General features: G+C 35.8%; 3 protein-coding genes across 7 annotated transcripts; all 3 read right to left on the bottom strand.

The window, feature by feature from the left end:
• Window positions 1-1270: 1270 nt before the first annotated feature.
• Window positions 1271-4824, bottom strand: LOC133681867 (serine/arginine-rich splicing factor RS41-like). 3 transcript variants are annotated; one of them, XM_062105037.1, is made up of 6 exons: window positions 4669-4824; window positions 4445-4573; window positions 2924-3036; window positions 2247-2482; window positions 1638-1895; window positions 1271-1509 (listed from the first exon to the last, which is right to left on the bottom strand). In XM_062105037.1, exons 1-6 carry the CDS (start codon window positions 4706-4708, stop codon window positions 1473-1475), a joined length of 813 nt encoding a protein of 270 aa, XP_061961021.1. In that variant the 5' UTR covers window positions 4709-4824; the 3' UTR covers window positions 1271-1472. The 3 variants fall into 3 exon arrangements, with proteins under 3 accessions (XP_061961021.1, XP_061961023.1, XP_061961024.1); XM_062105039.1 differs by having other exon boundaries at window positions 4711-4805; XM_062105040.1 differs by lacking the exon at window positions 4669-4824 and adding an exon at window positions 3223-3468 and having other exon boundaries at window positions 4445-4585.
• A 1830-nt stretch (window positions 4825-6654) lies between these two features.
• Window positions 6655-7575, bottom strand: LOC133683009 (uncharacterized). The gene has a single exon (XM_062106530.1). It carries the CDS (start codon window positions 7573-7575, stop codon window positions 6655-6657), a length of 921 nt encoding a protein of 306 aa, XP_061962514.1.
• Window positions 7576-11338: 3763 nt separating this feature from the next.
• Window positions 11339-14940, bottom strand: LOC133681635 (RING-H2 finger protein ATL7-like). 3 transcript variants are annotated; one of them, XM_062104729.1, is made up of 3 exons: window positions 14594-14940; window positions 12724-12821; window positions 11339-11955 (listed from the first exon to the last, which is right to left on the bottom strand). In XM_062104729.1, the coding sequence occupies exons 1-3, from the start codon at window positions 14654-14656 to the stop codon at window positions 11604-11606; spliced, it is 513 nt and encodes a 170-aa protein (XP_061960713.1). In that variant the 5' UTR covers window positions 14657-14940; the 3' UTR covers window positions 11339-11603. The 3 variants fall into 3 exon arrangements, with proteins under 3 accessions (XP_061960713.1, XP_061960711.1, XP_061960712.1); XM_062104727.1 differs by lacking the exon at window positions 14594-14940 and adding an exon at window positions 13394-14354; XM_062104728.1 differs by lacking the exon at window positions 14594-14940 and adding an exon at window positions 12903-13386.
• Between the last annotated feature and the right edge of the window lie 1362 nt (window positions 14941-16302).

Below are 16302 nucleotides of genomic sequence, written 5' to 3'. Positions count from 1 at the left end.
CGTCTTTTCCACGTCAAGAGTAGAGTGCCTGCATTCGAAACAAAGATTCTTGGCTTTTGATGAAGAATGCCGACGGGTGCCTTTCAAGAGACCGCCTAGCTAAGCAGTTGCTTCTCACAGAAAAACAAAAGGGGGACTTGACATGAATAATTACAAATCCTCTACGCAGATGCAAGGAAGCCACTTAAAGTCTTCTAATATTCTGTTCATGCATGCATTAAAGTCTTGTATTCTGTCGCATTAAAGCATACAGTAAAATTAATCCTTTACGTTCTATGCATAAATATTCTGCCCCATTAAAGCATACAGTGAAATCTCATCACTGGTTGAGCAATGTTTGAGATTGCAGTGGAAACTGTTATATATATTTTTTGTTTTTAATATTAATATATTAAAATTATAAAAAATATTAATTAAATATTTTATTATTATTATTTTTAAAATATCTAAAAAAAAAAAATGCTAAACACCTCATTGGAGGGCAGCAAGCAATCAAAGCCTGCTGGTGGAAAACGGAGTGTATAAACTATGACCAATTAAAAACCCCGCCAAAAGACAAAAAAAGAGAAGAGAGGAAGAGAGAAATCGAACCAAGGCAGGATTGATTTCCAAGATTGGTGGAGTCGAATGCAGTAAAATCAGATTGTTCGGGAACAAATTTTGGTGGATTTTCTGCTGACCGGGTTTGACCGCTTCCAGAAACCTAATTTTATCACTTAAGACAATCACCACAAGAAACATAAGACAACTTCATTCTTGAAAACAAAAACATAGGCAAATTCAAACTTTCAAATATTTGTAAGTCCACAAAAACCCACAACTCTGACATTTTGTAAGCTTTACTGCTTGTCATTGAACAAAGGCCCAATGATTTGTGCGTAAATTGCCTAAAAGACGATTTCTCAGCCCCAAAAGTAGAAAGTGTTTTTCTCCTAGGACGGGGATAACAACAGCAACAACAATGGTAGATTATTACATTTACAAACAATAGCTCTCAAACTTCTATTCAAAATTCAGCACTACGTCCCAGCTTTATTTGAAATCAACAATACCAATGCTGCCCGCATCCAAAACCTCAGCAGAACCAAAAATTTGAACTTGAGAAAAATAATGTTTGATATTATGATAATTATTGTTTTTTAAAGTATTTTTTGTAGGAGGATAAAAAAAAAAATAGAAACTTTATTTGAAGTTCTTTTTTTTTTTGAAAGCATGAGGTGACTACATAAACAAACAATATCTAAATACAAAACCCCACAAGCCATGTCAATAATAAAAAAAAATTCAATTTTTTTGAAAATCATGGAATCAGGGTCTAAATACAAAACCTCACAAATCATGTCAATACACAAGAAGCCTCTAAAAAAAAAAATAGTAATTGATACATAATGCACATTAACGGAGTAGCCCAGCTACGTGTGGTGACTTGTCGAAAGATAGGAAAGGACAGACTGCGAACCTTCTGCTGCATCTCAAGAACGAGACCTTTCTCGAGATGGTGGGGTGCGACTGCATTGAAAAGAATAGGGTCAAAATGCTTGTAAGCCTAGCATATTCACATGTTACATTGTTGAAAAATTAGAACACGAGCACAAAGCAAAAATAACAGAGAATTGCTAGTTGAAAATAATATAAACCTGCGATATCTTTCATTTTCAGGACTTTCAGCTTTATCGTAATTATGATTTCCTCTTGGTTCAGGTCTGGAATTAGTATTTGATCTATGACAGGAGTCCGGGCTGCCCCTATCTCTACGATATGGACTCGGGGATCGTTCACGATTATAGTTTCTGTCAGGAGATCTGTCACGATCTCTTCTCTCAGGACTGTAACCATTCCTTCTTTCATCATCTCGAGCAGCATATTCCACCGAAATGACCCGATCCATGAACTTGCTGCACCACAGTATCAAAAAAGAAACCACAAAAATAAGAAGAGGTTTTTGACAAAAAATTCTTAAGCCGGTAAAAGTGAGAACGTTATTGGGAGTTTGGAAAAACTTTTAAATGAAAACACTTGATATGGCCATATAATGGATTTTCAGGACTCTCACAAATTGAACAATAAGATATTGCACCGAAGCATATTAAACTTGGTCAAAGTAGCTTGTTTTAAACCTAGAAAACACAAGTACTAACACAACAACTTAATCACATTTTCTTTTATTGACAATCAGTAAGACAATGTTTGAACAGAGTTACTAAAAGAGACTGTAATCAGCTACAGTATTTATAAGAAAAAGCAACCTCATGTCAGTTGCCTCCAATGCCTTCGTAGCATCTTCCTGTAATTCATACTGAACGAATGCAAAATTTCTCCGAATCCTTGTGCTCAATATTTTTCCATGAGGATCAAAGTGCCTCTCCAGATCCCTAGTTCGGGTATGAACTGGATCAAAATTAATGACAAACAAAGTTTTTGATGGAGTCGTGTTAGTCAATGATCTTCTTGAACCAGCAGGCCTTCTACTTTCACATTCTTGCTGCAACAGATAATTTTGGGTGATTGATTAATTATAAAAAAGGACAACCATGTATATATGAAGTCAATACATTTTCCCCATTAACATGGAAACTAATCCTTGAGAAAGTAAAGAAAAACAAACAGAAGCAATTGCAAGAGTTGCATACTCATGGAGGGAGGATGGGAGAAAGGGGGTAAGAGGATTAGCTAAAATTTTCATAAATTTATTAAATATCAAGTTAGGCCTGGTCTTCTTATGTGCAAGCCAGAAATTGAGATTTTTAACACCGCAGGCTCACAAACTTACATATAAAGGTCATGTTCAATACCCATACATGTAGAGTGTCTGTATGAACACATAGATGAATGGAGCCAATATACACTAAAGATATGGAATGCCAGATACTAAGAAACAATTAGACTCCATGGCTTGCACACCTCAAGTAACTACCAAACCTACCTTAGTCCACTCAACACGAAGACGGCGCCCTTTTCTCCCAAATTCAGCCCGGTCAAGCCTACGGATAGCATCCTCAGCATCTCTTTCATCCTCCATATAGACAAAAGCAAATCCTACAAAACCAGAATGTTAACGAACCAGGAAAAAAACAGTTACAACCCAGAAGAAGCATCATCCTTGAGTCATGCATCCTTTAACAGAGACATTATACATTATGAGGAAATATCATCTAATTTAGTTTTTTGTTTTTAAGAAAAAAATAGATACAAAAGAAGACCTGTTGGGCGGTAATAGGACACCTGCCACTGGCTTTGAGATCATCATGATTTCTATGCTGAAAGATTCCAAAATTAGAACATTGACCAAAACTCATGAGGAAATTAAGGCAATGGTGTCTCAGGGAATGAAGGATGACAGTTCCGTGGTGGATCAGGTTGGTTCTTGTGGAAAAAAGACATGAAGAAGATGATGCTTGAAAATGTGCCACAAAAAGAAATGCAGAGGAGCATATCCAACCAAGAAGAGCATAGACATTCCAAGTAATCCTGCGTCAAATAAATCTTTGAGTATACGGGTTCACACACCAAAGAAAAATGTGTTGATTTCTCCATTGAAAATAATACATATACATCTCAAAATAATTATTTCCAAGGAACAAATTGACCCTTAAAATATCAGCTGACAGCTTTCCCTAACAGCTATAGAACTAATAAATGGCATGAAAAAATTAGAAAAAAAAGGTAAAATAATCTCATTTTCAAGTGCATTTAACTTTCAGCTAAGAGGTAAGTTTCTTGGTGTCAAAGTGCCAACTAGATATCAAAATCTAGAATTCAAAGTCATACCACACATCTTTTGGACTAATGCACTATTTACACAAGGAAAATAAAATCAGCTAAATTCCCAACTGGATGTCCAGGTGATGGAACATTAGCCCTATCAAAATTGTCACAGCACATCTAAATACAGCAAAAGTGGTCGACTAGCTAGTGTGCCATTTACACATGGTGAATACTGCTTAGGGTGCTCATGGTAAATACAGATTATGACATAGGTAGATCTACAAAGACAAGACTCACTTGCCCCAGCTCCATCTTCCAACTTACTTTCTTCAAAAGCATATCAGAAATCCGTATACTCCAGAGATCTTTCCATTAGGCCAAGATAGGCATCTATCTAGCTAGCAATAAGATGGAATCCAAGTTGTTCAATGCCTCATGTAGCCAGTCAAAAGGATCATTACGCCTTATGTTGTTTCTGGCAACTTTGCAATGTTCAAAGTGGGAAACACAAGTAAATGCATTCCAATCAACAGCTTACAAACAGATTCTTATATACCCTAGTTTCTGAATTCACAAGGTTCAATGGGTCAAGTGGCCAGTCGAGAGGATCATTAACGCCAGTAAATAACACCCCAAAAACAGCTTGTAAAATGCACCACTGACTTTAATTTTAGATTAGTTCTGAGACAGAAACATTATATTAAAAAAAAAAAAACAAAAGAAGGAAATATTGACTAACCAGACTTCATATCCACCCTATCAATTCTCCCATATCTTCTAAAAAGACGCTCCAAATCAGACTGCCGCGCGTCATAATCAAGATTCCCGCAAAATATAGCCTTCATTCTCCTCGTCAACTCCAGCAAACCTTACCATCCAAAGCCAAAAAAGAAGATATTAACAAATAGTAATACAGAATCAAGAAATTCTAGAATTAGAGTAAGAAAGGTAGCAAGAGAGTGCCTTGTTGTCTTTGCGAGGGAGGCAGAATCACAGAAGACATACCCTTGGCCGGCGTAACTGTACGAACTGCAAACCAGAAATTGAAGACAAGACCGACCCCGGATAGTCAGTTAAGGCCACTAAATGGTAAGGATACGACAACGTTTATGTCGAAATATGGCGTCATCTTCTCTCTTTTTATAGGTTTCTCTTAATTGGACAGAGAACATGTCTTGTGGGTTCTAAGCAAACTAGTTTCAACTGGGGACCAAGCCCGAAAGCTAAAACTGACCATTATGCGGATAATTGGGCCCAGAATTAATCAATTTGAAATCTATATTTTTTTTTAGCATTGGAATTTTCTTACGTGATAGTTTTATGGTCACGCTTAGAAAAAATAATTCTTTTTAGGTTTTTGTTAAAAAAATTTATAATCAAAATTAATTTGGATCTCAACTATTTTTTTACGGGCAAGGTTTATACTCGGAATCTCAAAATGAGTGGCTTTCTGTACTTGATCATAGACTACAAAAAACGCCTTTTTGGCCTTGTAGTGACCACAGGTGATCATGCAACAGAACATTTCTCAAGATAATTACAAAGCACAAAAGTCCAATAGAAATCTACTCAATCATTGATCATTCTATTAGTATTTTAGTCTGTAGAAAGTAACAAGCTGCTTTGATTGATAGGAAAAACAATGAACCATGATTTTGATTGATGGCACGATGAACTGCTGGAAATCTATCATAGCAAGGGATCAAGCGTGGAACACACACTTGCTAGCAGACACAAACATCATGTGTTGTACTTCCTGTTGTTTGTTTTTCTTCTTATGCATCAAAATTGTTTCATCTTTTGATCATGGTAGGATATCCAACGAACTCTTGCTTGCTGCTATTAGTTGATAAGTGACTATGCGTTAACAAGGAAAACAAAGAATGAGGATGGTGCTCATGATGTGAAACGTTCGAGTGGAAACAAGCTGCTTTGTCATTATTATATTGGTTTCGGACAGCCCAAATGTTAAATTAAGATGATGTTGCTTAATTCTTACACAGTTGATTATTCACAGATGTAAAATTCCTAAATCCCATGCTTTATCATTCGTTAAGAATGGCCCTTTTCCCCCATCAACAGAGTTAAAATTAATGAGCTTTTTTGAGCTGCAGAAAGCACTGTATATGCTTATATATAGAGAAGGACAACAGGGATTTTCCTTACAGATCAGTTAGTGCCTTCTAATAGTTGCAGGCCTGAGATTTCTTCTTCATTTCTGGGACAAAGCTTGCATTTTGCATCTTCTAAACATAGCAAACTCACACCCCTTCATAATAAAATCAACAGTATTATGTGCTAAAACTAAATTTTCTTTTCTGATTGTGGAGAGCTTGCATGTTGAATTGATGACGCCAGTCATGTTAACATGAAGGGATATTGGCCAAGAAATTAACATGAGCTTAATTACAATAAACAGCTAGCTGGTGATGGTTTTTGTTTCCATATTCTTTAACAATAATTAAGAACATTCATCACATCCGAACCCATACAAGGCTACATACTTGATTAGACCTATATATGTTATCGCTTGACAGTATTCAACTTCTGTCCTTAAGTGCCCTTGCAGCAAACTGTCAAAAAAACTACGAGCATTTTCAACGGTGTTTGTACAAAAAACGTCTGCAATATTCTACACTTCGTTCCACAAAAATGACAGAGAAGGAGACGCGTTTACTGAATTTAATTTCCATCTAAACAAAAGCCAGATAGAGGCAACCAAACTTGGCACTGTCATTAGACAAAAGGACTCTTATGGCTTAGCCTTTATGGCATTATTATTACAAAGTTTGATCTCTATCTTTCACTGTACATGCTGACGAATAACTTATCGTCGTCATCATTGAAAACACCAACTGTTTGTGATTAGCTTCTCAACCTCTTTGAAGAAGAAGCTTCATCGCATTCCACGAGAGACATTATCATTCACTTCCGTTGTGCCATATGCCATTAGTTCTCACCATGAAATGGAGAGCCACAAAACGGAGGAGACCCACTAAAGGAAGGAGAAGCACAGAAGGATGGCGACCCACTAAAGGAAGGAGAAGCACAAAAGGATGGAGACCCACTGAAGGTAGGAGGAACCACAACAGAAGACGAAACCTTTAACCTCTTACTCCTTGAACAAGGATCTCCACAACAAGTATCGATATCTGGGCTATCAACCCAACCTATCATCTGATCAGCATTAACAGTGCTGAGTACTTCTCCAATATCAGATCCATCTGAATCAAACCCATGCTGCCTGAATCCAATCCATTCATTGCTACAATCTGAAACACAAGAAGTTTCCCAGGAATAAGAAGGCTTATGATCTGATACATGGGGCACAATGATGCTTGGCTGCACAACTTTCTCGATGCTCTTCATATCCACTGGGTTTTGGTATTGATGGCCCCTAAAGTGGAATATATTAGCAAAAGTAAAGTGGTCACTCACTCTATTTTTGGTTGACTTATTCTCTGTTGTCCTAGCCATGATACTTTGTAGATTCTTGCTCAATTTAGCCTTTAATGAAGAGAAGCTAAGACCGTGCCTCTCATCTGACTCTGACATATTGAGCCCACCGTTTGAACTAGGGGATGATCCAGATTGGTTCAAGTTTGGATTAACCGATTCAAAGTTGGTTCTTGCATTTTCTCCACGCAGGGCCCGAGCAGCTTCATCATAGGCTCTAGCTGCCTCCTCAGGCGTATCATATGTTCCTAACCATAACCTTACACGTTGAGATGAATCCTTTATCTCAGCTACCCATCTTCCTGATGGCCTTTGCCTGACTCCAACAAATCTTCTAACCGTAGGACCTTTGGTTGCTTGCACCTTGGTAGTGGTGACAGTAGGTGAGTTTCTCAGTGTTTCAGGCTCTGCCATTAACAGCATATTATAATAAGTTCATACAGATTAAACTTATTTGAGCTGTGATCAGGCCTTTTGTTAAGATTAGTAATCAGGAAAGAATTGCATATGTTGCATGGGAAAATGTATATAGGGTATCAGGCACCTTTTAGCTCTATATATATGAAGGCAGCCCTGCCTCCATTAAATTCTGAGTGGAGGCATATACCCATCTCAATTATTTGCTTGTTTTTTTCCCATTATTTTTTAGCCTTAATCACTACTCTGCAGTTTACACAGTGCTTCTAGCAGTGGCTTAAGCTAATTATGACTTAGCTGGTGACTAATCCACCAATAAACTTTTTCCTATACAATTAATCATGGGGTAATTCTCATTCTAATCAAGGAATTAATCAGTAGTTACCACTCAAATGCGACAATATTTTTTCATGTATAGGAGTCGTTCTCATGGGGTCAGAACTGGCTGTCCACATTTGGTGGATTTAAAATTAAATCCTTGAGAAAATATCACAATTGTCTTATGCTAACAAGATTTTGATCACCTGATTGGCTATACAGTTGAGTAAAATAAAAATTATAGTTGAGTAACGTAATGGACTCCCTGATATTACCCTGCTTAATTTGTACTTTATGATAGAGTTAATAACACTAGTTTAACTGAGATTTTACTGTTCATAAAACTAATTACCACATCCCCTTTCCTACTTAAGACCTTGGATTGAGTGATTCTTTCCTCACTACCTTTTAAAATATTGAAATTAGTTAGTGTTTGTTAGATATTGTGGTGAAAGGTGTTTTTTAAAAGTGTTTTTTTTTAATTTAAAAATATATTAAAATAATTGTTTTTATTTTTTTTAATTTTTAACATCAAAACTATAAAAAAAACTAAAAAAAAATGTTAATTTCAAGTCAAATACATATTTGAAATGCACTCAAATATTGTTCCAAACTCAAAAACAAACCATGCCTAACCCTACTAGATTTAAAATGAGCTAATTCAGTAATATAAAATATCCCCTACCTTAATAGATTTTTTTTAAAAATTATATTATCTTTCACATAATAGTTATCCGGCATTAAACTTATTGATTCATTCTTATTATATTTTAATGTGAAGGTTTTACGAGAGCCTATTTAATATTATGATAGCGATTACTTTTCAAAGTGTTTTTACTTTACTTGAAAATATATTTTTTTATTTTTTTAAATTTATTTTTAATATCAGCATATCAAAACAATTTAAAAATATAAAAAATTTAACTTAAAATAGAAAAAATACAAATATTTTCAAAAATATTTTAAAATTCAGGCCTAAAAAAGAAGAAAGGGCTTAATCAAGAATCCGAGCCAACTAACTGGCTTGATGATGTAGTAAAAGATACAAAGGGAAGCTGACAGAGAAAGGCGGTCTAATTTGTCAGCTTGTAAATTAAGAAGCGATTTGGAACGTTGGATCCTCCATTTTAAGAATCCGGCGGGATAGTTAGTTTTTTAATTAAATTACCGTTGGAATTTAGCACCTGGAAATAGAATGATTAGCGGGTTCCATTCCATACCTTCGTACTTTGTCTTTTCTACTGTTTTTATCCCTCTCATCCTCACCAGCTTGTACCATTCTTAACATCACCTAATAATTTTCTTATTGCCATGGTGGGTTATTCTGGAAACAGAAGTTTTTGTCCTCGATGACTAACGTGTGACCCTTGGATTGGGGCTATGGTCATCGTCATCTGAAGGGGTGACTATATAGATTCCCAAAACCTCCATGGCTGCTACTGTGGAAGGGGAGAAGTTGTCACCTTGTGATTGGATTTTTGCCACGAGACAAGTTTAGAATCACACCTGTCATTTGCAATAATTACAAAATGGTTCCACCCAGTTGGCTAAATGGGCCAATGACGTTACTTAGGTTGATCCTGATTCGCACGAGGGTTAGCTAGTGAGTCACTCCTGCAAGGTTATGATTAACCTCAGGAATCCTATGGTTCAAAAATGGCGACATGTCTCCCTGCTAGCCGGCTCACTCCACAATTCTAACGCCTTGTCCATAGCTTTTATGCTGGTTTGTAAGTGAATCCGTTTTCTTTCTTCATTATGGGGCTCGATGATTCCAACTAAGTGACCAAGTCAACGTCTTTGGTTTCATCATTATGTTGAATTAATCTTCAGGTTATCACTGGTTTACACGCTAATCAGCAGTTCCTTAATATAATATAATACAATACAATATGGATACTATTATCTCGAAATTATCCATGGTTCCAAACGGCCAATCATACAGCAACATGCCGTGTACTCCCAATTCAAGGACATTTGAATAACAAGCTGATCTTTCTATCAATATCGTCTTGATAATAATTGTAAATTCTCAACATTTTATAGAATCATTTTCAGCTATTGTTCTGATGATCCTTTCCGTTACACCGTTCTGTTATGATAGCTTGTATATTATGAAGTGCCTCATGATTCCATACTGCTCACACAACTTCGTGAACTATGATTTTGTGTATTCACTACCATTATATGACCTGAGGCATTTGATCTTTCTCCCTAGTTTTCTACTTCAGCTTTCCACACTTAGGAGCCACGTACTCCAATAATTGATAAGAAAATGGATTATTTGCAGGCTTAATTTGGCCTGTACGAAATGGGAATTTGGAACCTGGAAATCATCTTAGGTTATTTAAAGCAACTTGGTATAATATTTCAAAGTGGTAAAGAAATTAATTTTGTATGTGCAAATGGGGTGATGTGAATTCACCAGAAGAGTTTCTTAGTTGGATGTGAAGAAGATATGCCTTGTCATGGACCATCATGATGTCTGTATTCCTTAACATTGAGGTTTCTCGGACTCTTTCTATTCATTCTATTTTGAAAATGCAGTTTGACAGAATACAGCCTGTTGGGTGTTTTGATGCTTGCAAGAATGCTTGCAGTTGATACTTGGTCGGGAGCCTTTAGACCAGAGCAAGCACGTATATCCATCTCTAGATTAGAACAGGACAAATGCATTCATGTCCTAATTGATAGTAACATATATTAAATTGACATTTGACTGTAATGCTGTGCTTTACACAGCTCAGGTTGACAGGTTCGCTCACTATGGAGCTTTTTATTCGGCAACGCAACAGCTTGGAACTAGAATCCGATATGTTCTCACACAGATAGTGATGCTTGTACATTGTCATGTATTGTACTTGCATCATAATGAAGAAAGAAAATGTAATGGGCGATGATTTTACTTTGAATGCATTGTTGAGTTAAGCTTTGTGAAGAGATTTATGCTACGATTGAAGAGATAGTACAACATCTCACATTGGATTGAGGTAATGTTCCAGCTGATAGATATCTTCTCTGACATGGAAGGGGAAGAGAAGAACATCCTCTGTTATCGGACAGTGAAAAGTGGTTGTTTTTGCATTAATCAATAGTTCCCCTTGGTTTCTGCTAATCAGACAGTGAGGGATCTTTGTGCCTATAACTGCAAGTGATTGGAGCCGGTTTCGATGTTTCAATAAAGAATCTTTGTGCCTATAAATCCTACGAGGATGCTAATCCTTGAAAGTTCCTTGATCTACATATTTGATTTTTTGGATATTTAAAAAAGTAGCAAATACAACATTTTAACATTTGGAGTCAAACCATTAACTGAGGATGGCTCAGGGACCCAGAGCTTGCACTAAATCAAGCCAAAAGGTTGGAGAGAAGATCCACTAGAAAATTGCAGATTTATGAAGTCATCCGTGTCAATATATATGGAGTTCTTAAATGCTAAGGATGGTTCAAGTTTCTTTTTTGAACTTTCAAGATTATTGAAATTCTATCACAATGAATTGGACTTGAGTCCAAGAGTAACTCTAATGCAAAGGACTGAAGAAGTGCTATGTACAAATGAAATATACAAAATCTCAAGTTGTATAAAACTACTCCGCCATGTGATCCAATGCCTCGAAGTGTAAAAGTTGGCTTAAAGCACACATGCAAGCAGAGCTCAGAAGAATAAAGGTATAAATTAATGTCTTGAAAGCACCAATTTCTTTGGTTCACGAATGGCTTGTTTGGGGTTCTCCGGGAGTAATTTCTGAGTTTCCAGGAAGAGGGTCAAGATGCCTTTGATTACTGTGGTTCCCCGCTTGATGCTGATAGCTGGGTAGCAGCCATTGCCTAGAATGTTCACTTGGAGTATCAGGACTGTCAATTGATTGGACCATACTAATTGCAGCCTGTCTCATGTGCTTTGCTTTGAAAGAGTCTTGTATTTGGAACCGACAGACTGGGCATGTAGAGTGTTTTCTTAGCCATTCGTCGATGCAAGAGAGGTGAAAGTTGTGACCACATTTGGGCATGATCCTCAACACTTCCTTTTCTTGGTATTCCCCTAAACATATCGAACACCTGTTGAAAGAAGCAATATTTAGTCTCATCGTAATGCATAGAATATCAGTTGGTACACTGAAGTCAAGAGCATCAGGATTTCACTTTCATTTTATGTTCGACTGAACTCAGTAGAAGCAAACAAAACTATTAGCAGAAACAAAAACAATGACCACATAACCATTGAAGTTCAATCTGAAGGCAAAGAGGGCAGGGGAGAGCACATAGTGTTCAATGACATAAATGATTTTTTTCATCTTTAATGCTCTATTGGTGGACAGTTTCAAAGCACAAAACCAGCTTCGATAATAATCTAAAATTTTCAATCAATATAGCCTAGCAGAACTAAATTCGATAACAACGACCACAACATTTTATTTGTACTCCAGTCCAAAAGCTGAATATAGTTGAATCTCAATCTAATAGGAAAGAAAAAGGGAGTGGAGAGCCTCAATTCTGTTGATTATCATCTTAAATATGAAAACCGAGAGCGAACGACTTGCACGCGGATTCGAACACCATGTTTTACCAAATATTGAACTTCTACAATGTAATGGACTTTGTAGAAATTCTTTGCTTAGTTGATTTTGATTAATGAAAGCTCACATTCATCAAAGAAAATAAAGAAAAGGAAAAAACAATTTAATGGAAGGCATATTCACTTACGAGGCTAACAAAGAACTAAAAGCTCCTTGATCAATAACAGGAGAAAAAGATTTTTCCCTGTTATGGAAAATAAAGTAAAAACTCTACAAAGATAGACCATTTTATATTGATTTCAAAACTTACTGTGCATCTTCTGCAGAACTGAACGCCTCACGTGTGAACCGTAAAGTGGGGATTGCAGCAACTAGAACTGGTTCAAGGCCACTAATCCCATGCTCTGGCTGCCAGAAAAATATAAGGTCAAAAACCCAAAACTCCATTCGAGTTTTGATTTACTTTAGAAAAGTAGAGTAGGCATATACTAGTTCACAAGGTGCTGTTTCATCTGTGTGTCTTCTGAATTTCCTAATGCTACGGCCCTGTTCGCAGGGAGGAAATAGATGAAATTCGCTATTCATTCAGATTGATAACAAATGAGGATTCTCCAAATTGGCGTTACCCCATCTTTTGAATTCTTTCTTTTACTAATCCAAGTTATGACAGAATATTTTCACTATCAAATCCATAGAAATATTAAGAAACTTGAGTGATTGAATGGTTATAATTAACCATGCACGAAATCTTACGCCTTGCATAAAATGCCAGCCCACCCTTTGATCTCAATCCCCATGTGAAGAGATGCTATTTAGAGCAATTTAATACATATAACAAAAATCAATGTATCAAAAAAAAAAAAAAAAACCTAACAAAATCAAAAGAAAGACAGCAGCAATCACCTCAAATCCCATTGATGTCTATCTTCGGATAAGCAATTCTTACCAAACAAGAAGATGCTACAAGGAAATAAAATTACCTGTTCAATATCGATTCTGGACTCAATTTCAAGCATTTGCCTGGACTCGGCCCCTCTTAGCCTCCCACATATAATTCTTGTACAGACAAACACAATAAAAGTAGCACTCATACCAAAACCAATAACTGTAGTGATTAAATTCATAGCTGCATCAAACATCTCTCACTCCACCACCTCAAAGTTTTGATTTTTGGAACTCTAGTTCCTCAAAACTAAAACAACACCATATATTCAAGAATTTTAAATCAACGATTGAGAATTTACCAATTAATGTCATCAACAAAGAGATAAGAAAAGTAAAACAAGTAATCTAAGATAGACCCGCAAGCTAAAAAATACTAAAGAAAAGATGCCAAGAAACAAAATAAACAAAGACAGTAACAATTGACAATGACCCCAGATAAGGATTCATCAAGAAATGGCAGGAGTTGAATAATTTAACGCCAAAATGGAAAAACAAATCAGAAAAAGGAAAAAGGAAAAACCACCCATCTGGGATCCTAATCGCTTAAAGTGGACTCCAAGTCGATTAAAAAAGACTAGTACAGGAGGAGAGGAGGCACTGAATGGATGGTGATGATTTGAAGAACACTTGTGGGAAGGAGGAGACACTTCGTTTTCTTGCTCTTTGGAATTGCACTGGTGTGGGGTCCCATGGGCCCATTGTTCGTTTTTATTATCGTTTGTATCCGACGGTTGTGATCGAAGATGGTAGTCATTTTTGGCGGCAAGATGGGGCCCTTCAACGGTAATAAGTGGATATAGAGAGATTCTTTGCCAGGCAAAGAGAATCTCTTTGCCAGGTTTTTTGTTTTATTTTTACCATGCAGAATTTACTTCTTTTAGATAAGGCCTGGTTCAGTTCCCACGATTGGAGCTTGGATTTTTTTTTTTTTTGAAAAAAAAAGTCTTCTATATGCTTTCTAAGGATGCTTAGGTTATCCGTCACAGAAACTTAGAAGATAATCAAGCATTCTTAATGCTTATTAATTCATACTTAAACAAGTATGGTTACTGAGACTAATACACAAAAACTTTCTTTTAGATTAGCCAAGAAACTAATCAAAAAATTCATCAACATACACGCTTCATGAAAGATAATGATTAGCCATAATATTTTACTAAAAACCCCCAGCATAGAATAAATACACATTATACCCACCCCAAAAAAAAATGAAGAAAAGAGTTTCTCTCTCTCACCTGGCTATTGGCATCGCCATCAATTTTGAGTTTTCGACCAGCCTCCTCCTTCCTCGTCACCATCAGCCTCTTTCACCCCCTCACGACACCGACTAGCTTCTCCGGCCCCTTTAACCCATCTTATTTTTTGGCGGCGTGAGTCCTCCTTCTTTCCCACTTGACCTCAGCCATCGTGTGCTATCTTGATTCTCTTATATATCTTGACTATTTTATAAATTTTTACATATTATTATGGATATTAATTAAAGGTCTCGAGTCATGCCATTGCGTGATACCCAGGCTATGATACTTTAGGGGAGCTTGTCAAGGAGATAAAAGGTTGGTTGTTGAATATTTTGCGAAGGAATACTGGGAGGACAATTTTAGAACTAGTTTGATTGGTTTATTTAAGGTATACGGTTTGGTCGCTCCATGGCTCTGTGTTTGCTGTTTTATTCTTGATCAGTTTTATTGGTTTTCTTAAAATGATGACATCTCAATTAATCATTGCTGATTTGATTTTTCTTGTTGCGTGAGTCTTTTTTATAAATTATTTCTAATTGAATTATTGTTGATTTAATTTTTCTTCACTATCCGAGAATTTCTTGAATGATCTCTCAATTTGCTGCCAATTATATTGCACGTCAGTTTCTTAAAATGATTTTTCAATTTATTGCTGGATTATTCCTGCTAATTCTTTTCATGTAGCGTTCCGAAGTGTTTTTAAATCATCGTTGGCTAATTAGTCCCATTCGTTTCTAATAGTACTGTTTTCAGGTAATCTTAGAAATTATGTGTTGAATTGTTTTTCTTGTTTCAAGCAAGTTATTTATTTATAAATTTAATTCCTTAGATTTTCATTGATTTTTTTTTTTGCTTGTTTCAAACAATTCTTTAAAATGATTTTCTAAAGATTTTCTTTTATTTAAATTGTTTTGGTTTGGTTTTATTTATTCTTCCTTTATTCTTTTATTTTATTTCAAAAACCAATCATATACCTTGTTTCAAGGTAACCTTCAAATTCTCTCTTGTGCATTTTGAACACATCCTTATCTAATTGATTTGTGTTTTTGTTGCTAAACCATATTGTCTTCATACCAATTTAATTTAATTTTATAATTAATATAAATATTTTCAAAATAAAAAGTATTTTCTCTTGGTGTTTTGTATGATGCGCGCGTGTGTGAGAGAGAAAGAGAATGAGAATGTGTGTGTGTGTCTATATATATATATATATATAAAAGGGGTGAAATTAAGAAAAAAAATTGTAATAAAAAATAAAAATAAATAAAGGGATGAAATTGAGAAAAAAAATTGTAATTTCTTGACTTGTTTCAAATTAAGATAATAGTAATAAAAAAGACAATGATCAAATGTAAATGAAAATCAAATTGAATGACTGGCCTGGAGTTTTAAAAGGGCTAGTACTGAATTTAAAAAGAAAAAAAAATGGTAGTTAACACCAAACCCGAGACACGTTAAAAGAATGTACAGTCTCATAAGACCTTTCACACACCACTTCTAAAATATATGTTTGGCTTAGAGGTGTAATGACTTTTTGTCAAAGGTACAATACTTTTTAAGCACACATCATACCTTTAAAAACTATAAAAACATGCTTTTTACACAAAAAAACATAAAACATCTCTAAGCCAAACACCCTTTAAAGATGATATTCCGTAGCCAAATAGCTCTGCACGTGCCGTCTTCACAGTGAAGCATGCAGGCCA

Source organism: Populus nigra, chromosome 2 (genome assembly GCF_951802175.1).
Source record: "Populus nigra chromosome 2, ddPopNigr1.1, whole genome shotgun sequence".
NCBI lineage: Eukaryota > Viridiplantae > Streptophyta > Magnoliopsida > Malpighiales > Salicaceae > Populus > Populus nigra.
Note: the sequence above shows the minus strand (reverse complement) of the source record. Positions and strands in the feature narration are given on the sequence as shown.

What these genes read in the sequence shown, in the direction of transcription:
- LOC133681867 (XM_062105037.1), bottom strand. Translation starts at nt 4,708, where the DNA reads ATGTCTTCTGTGATTCTGCCTCCCTCGCAAAGACAACAAG. An exon ending in TAGGGTGGATATGAAGTCTG is followed by an intron (nt 3,037 to 4,444) that starts GTTAGTCAATAT and finishes CTGGTTTTGTAG; the next exon opens with GATTTGCTTTTGTCTATATG. An exon ending in TTCGTGTTGAGTGGACTAAG is followed by an intron (nt 2,483 to 2,923) that starts GTAGGTTTGGTA and finishes TATCTGTTGCAG; the next exon opens with CAAGAATGTGAAAGTAGAAG.
- LOC133683009 (XM_062106530.1), bottom strand. Translation starts at nt 7,575, where the DNA reads ATGGCAGAGCCTGAAACACTGAGAAACTCACCTACTGTCACCACTACC.
- LOC133681635 (XM_062104727.1), bottom strand. Translation starts at nt 13,552, where the DNA reads ATGTTTGATGCAGCTATGAATTTAATCACTACAGTTATTGGTTTTGGT. An exon ending in CCAGAATCGATATTGAACAG is followed by an intron (nt 12,822 to 13,393) that starts GTAATTTTATTT and finishes TTTTTCTGGCAG; the next exon opens with CCAGAGCATGGGATTAGTGG. An exon ending in AGTTCTGCAGAAGATGCACA is followed by an intron (nt 11,956 to 12,723) that starts GTAAGTTTTGAA and finishes TTCTTTCAACAG; the next exon opens with GTGTTCGATATGTTTAGGGG.